At 47.9% G+C, this 1,239-nt stretch overlaps 1 protein-coding gene across 1 annotated transcript; it reads right to left on the reverse strand.

Annotated features, from left to right (window-relative positions):
* Positions 1 to 307: 307 nt before the first annotated feature.
* On the reverse strand, positions 308 to 493 carry GLOTRDRAFT_14073 (uncharacterized protein; the record flags this gene model as incomplete). Its single annotated transcript, XM_007873587.1, has 1 exon — positions 308 to 493. A coding segment is annotated over one exon (186 nt), but the record flags the coding sequence as incomplete, so codon positions are not given.
* Between the last annotated feature and the right edge of the window lie 746 nt (positions 494 to 1,239).

Consider the following 1,239-nt stretch of genomic DNA (forward strand, 5'->3'; position numbering starts at 1 on the left):
AAAATATTCCAGTGGATGGAAGACCCAAAAAAAACTCTTCATAGAAGAAACCATGGAAATACACCGAAAACCCAGGACGAAAACACAGTATTATTGAAAACAGAGACTACAAATCCGATTTTGTAGTCTTTTTGTAGTCTCCAATACAAGCGGACTTTAAAGCGGACATTACACAGTCTAGTCAAGACTACAACCAAAAAGTCGCACACATTCTCGGCATTTCGATTCCCACGGGGTACAACGTTCGGCATGCACCCAATTTTGCGGGTAAGGACTCATCCTTCATAAACTCAGGACTCGTAACAGGCAAGGGCCCATGTTGGAGAATGAAGAAGTCACACAGGTTGTGCTCGTACTGCTCCAGACTGTGTGATGGTTCTAACTTCATGTCGAATGACTGCATTAAATGTGCCACCACCATCCTCAAAGTGAGCAACGCGAAAGGCCTCCCGACGCAGTTTGCAGGTCCCGCAGAGAACGGGATGAAAGCATCCTCCCTAAGGGAACCCTCAGCACATCATTTAGATAGCCAACACTCTGGGATGAATTCCTCTGGTTGGGGTGAGAAATTCTTGGGGTCTCGATGCAGGACGTAAGAAGGTACGGAGACTCCTGTTCCTTCCGGAATGAACAGACTGCGGAAGGTCATCCCCAGTGAAAACCTACAATTTTCTCTAATATTGTGTTCTAATTGTGGTCTATTGCAGCTGAGGAGATAGCGGGCAATGGCTCGGAAACCACCCGATGGCCCCTTTAAAATACGTTGATATATTATGCTCTACCACCGCAAAGTTCCTCACGCAGCTCGATAGTCGCCAAATTCACTGTGCGGCAGGCCGCGTTAGTTACGGTCTTAGTAGCACTGACAAGTAGGACTAGTTGTGCTTGCATGACCAGCGCTAGATACACCCCGTAGATCAGCTCAAGCTGATACATGACTAGCACAGCTCGCCGTCCCGTTCACGAGCTCAAACAGTTACTAGGGTAGCCACTGCTGTCCAGTAGTAATCAGCTCGAATGGTACTCACATGGCCAGGGGTGACTAGTCCTGTCCATTCATTATATTTTTACCCTGACTAGCTCTGACTTCCTGTGATATTCCATGCTATATATCACCCGTGTATCTCATGTATTTATGTCCCGTTGATAAGCCTCAGGATTGTCTGACCCCCGAAAATGCGGACTCAGCGCATCGTACAGGCCCTCCGGAGCTTATTCGACACAGCGCTCACACGCCTC

This window comes from Gloeophyllum trabeum (genome assembly GCF_000344685.1).
Source record: "Gloeophyllum trabeum ATCC 11539 unplaced genomic scaffold GLOTRscaffold_00358, whole genome shotgun sequence".
NCBI classification, from domain to species: domain Eukaryota; kingdom Fungi; phylum Basidiomycota; class Agaricomycetes; order Gloeophyllales; family Gloeophyllaceae; genus Gloeophyllum; species Gloeophyllum trabeum.